The sequence below is a fragment of the Echiichthys vipera genome (genome assembly GCF_963691815.1).
Source record: "Echiichthys vipera genome assembly, chromosome: 23".
In the NCBI taxonomy this organism is placed as follows: Eukaryota; Metazoa; Chordata; class Actinopteri; order Perciformes; family Trachinidae; genus Echiichthys; species Echiichthys vipera.
The window spans coordinates 7,010,773-7,013,272 of record NC_139848.1 but is presented as its reverse complement, the minus strand read 5'-3'; the positions used below and the strand labels follow the sequence as shown (position 1 = coordinate 7,013,272).

Genomic DNA, 2,500 nt, shown 5'->3' with positions numbered 1-2,500 from the left:
TGGGCGTGAGCACTGTGCTTCCCTCAGCCCCTCTGAGGCTCGTTTTGTTCCTCTGTATTCACTTTCAAAGCATCAACGCTGAGCTGAGAGGACATGTGAGGGATTATTGAGTGCCATAACAAAACCAGGCAGCGTTATCCCAGGTTTAACCCCGGGCTGTTATATCCGCGGGTTAACATTTGGCTAATGTGTCCTTTAACATCTGGATTAGTGATAAACCCTGAGACTATCCTCACCAGAAGAAAGGCCGCGCCGTCTTTTGTTCAAATGTCTAAAACAAACTTCACCTGCCAGGACGAAATGCTGTTTGGCACACGATTAAATCAAGACTATGTAACTTTATTAAACACGTGCTGCAGGAGACATTTTTAGGATCATACTAAAATATACTTACATGCTTTAAAAACATTTTTTCTCATACTACGTCTCAGTATAGCTTAATTCTTTTAGCACCTGTCTCATGACAAAGACCAGTCTGGATCTCCCACATCAGCGCTCTCTGCATCTCTGCACTATCGTTGCAGCCGGGGAATGACTGTAACGGCGCTGTAGCAGCACTTTATAGCTAGTTTCTGAATACGGGCTGTGTGCATTTCTCTGTTTTGATACTTCCACAGTATTTAAACTGCACCCTGACCTGCTTTATACAAAAAAGCTCTAACAGTAGGGAAACTGATGAAATGTTCCTATAAACCACTCACGTTTGAGTGCGTATCGCCTTTGTGTTGCATATCAGTGCGTGAGTGATGTCATTAGATGGACGGATGAGGAGAACAGAGGAAAGGAGGAAAGGAGGAGTGGATTATAACAAGGTTTTGAAGGGCACCTCAGCAGGTTTAATATTGAAGTTAGAAAGAAGCTTTCAATATCAGAATTCATGAATATTACATTTCATATGAATGTGATTTCCTTGGCTGGCTCTCATCTGACAAACGCACCGATATCCTATTACAATGTGGGATCTTCAAGTCTTCTGTTGGTAAGTCGCCTCATCAGCTGTTTAGCCACTAATGAGAGGCTGAAACACTTTCTAGTGAGGTGGCTGGGGTTTGCCAACGCTACAGTCTCCTCTCTGTGTATAAAACATCTGGAGTGTGTGTGTTTTTAACTTTACAGCAATGCATTTACAGTTTTTAAAGGCTGGAAAAATTGCAATTTGCCTCAACAGATCTCACTGTGTAGCCTTTGTGGAGAACTAGAGTTAAAAGGGCTGTTTCTTTTTAAGAGAGAGAGAGAGAGAAAGAGAGAGAGAGAGAGAGAGAGCACTTCCTTTCTGATTTCTGAGAATAGGCCACTTTATTTGGTCCGCCTCTTTGCAGGTATGGAAAGAGAAAAGTGGAGCGGAGCAGAGAGAGAGGAGAGAGTCAGCCGGACAGAGTGATCAATGCTCAACTGAAAGCAAAAAAACAAAGTGTTTTTCTTTTAGGCTGTTATAGGTGTGCAGGTTTGGTGACCTTGGCAACTGGCAATGCAGCAGAACATTGGATTTGTGTGTGTGTGTGTGTGTGTGTGTGTGTGCGTGTGCGCATGTGTGTCACAGACAGATGTTCAAATGGAAAATCAATGCTTTAACTACAACTGCACATCTAGAAAAGGGCCATTTAGACCCGTTTTGTCCTCCTTCTGAGCCGTTCGTTTACTCACACAATAAAGCTTTATTCAGAAGAAGCGTTTCAGCCCGATGAGTCAGACGCTTTCGCCAGTTGATCGTAGTACGAGGTACGTCTGGCCTTCCCAGCAATTTCACCCGTGGGTGCCGCAGCCACTCAGCCAATTCAGGCGTTTCAGCATTCACTGAAGGTAATTGTCCAGGTGGGTGCCGGCAGCTGTCACAGCAATTACTTTCAATTATTGGGGAGGGAAAAAAGAAATAAACTCTTTTAACCTGCTGTTTGACACTTTTATAACCTCTCAGTTAAGCTGATTGTAAGTTGCCACAGTGGAGCTATATGTGGCATTTGAACATGAATGAATCACTGCCTTGTTCATTTGAAGACATCAGTGTAATTACTGTTACGAAATTAGGCCGTCCACTGGCCCGTTCAGTGAAAGCATTGAAGATTTGACCTCTGGACGAGGAAATATTGATTGACTGGGAAGTTTGAGACGAATACATTAGACTCTTAACAACCTCCATGACGGTGACCAATGCTGTAGTAACTCCTGAGGTTAACAACGAGTTTTTCAAGATATTAAATCACGTCATTATTGTATGGTTGTTGCTTTGTGGTTAACAAAATGCAGCGCTAAATGACTTCTATGCCATATTTCTTTATTTTAGTCCTATGATGTTTTTGTAGTTCTGTCAAACGTGAAGACGTAAAAACAGAAAGGAAGTCTTAATGCTGTCATCTTAGTTGTATGTTAGCGTGCAAACATTTGTTAAATCACATTAAGTACAGCTGTGATCTATTATCATAGCCCTGCAGAATAATGTATAGCAAGTTTCCCAACTGTATGTGGAACTGGCCTTATGTTGCACCACATGTTTATAAATCTA

General features: G+C 42.2%; 1 protein-coding gene across 1 annotated transcript in view; it reads left to right on the top strand.

Annotated features, from left to right (window-relative positions):
- Positions 1–1,681: 1,681 nt before the first annotated feature.
- Positions 1,682–2,500, top strand: part of LOC310964749 (uncharacterized protein) — a gene marked incomplete at both ends in the record, with an annotated part of 3,733 nt that continues 2,914 nt past the window's right edge. Inside the window, one exon of the mRNA XM_083938007.1 lies at positions 1,682–1,719. Coding sequence (XP_083794133.1) covers positions 1,682–1,719 — 38 coding nt within the window. The remainder of the gene's footprint in view (positions 1,720–2,500) is intronic.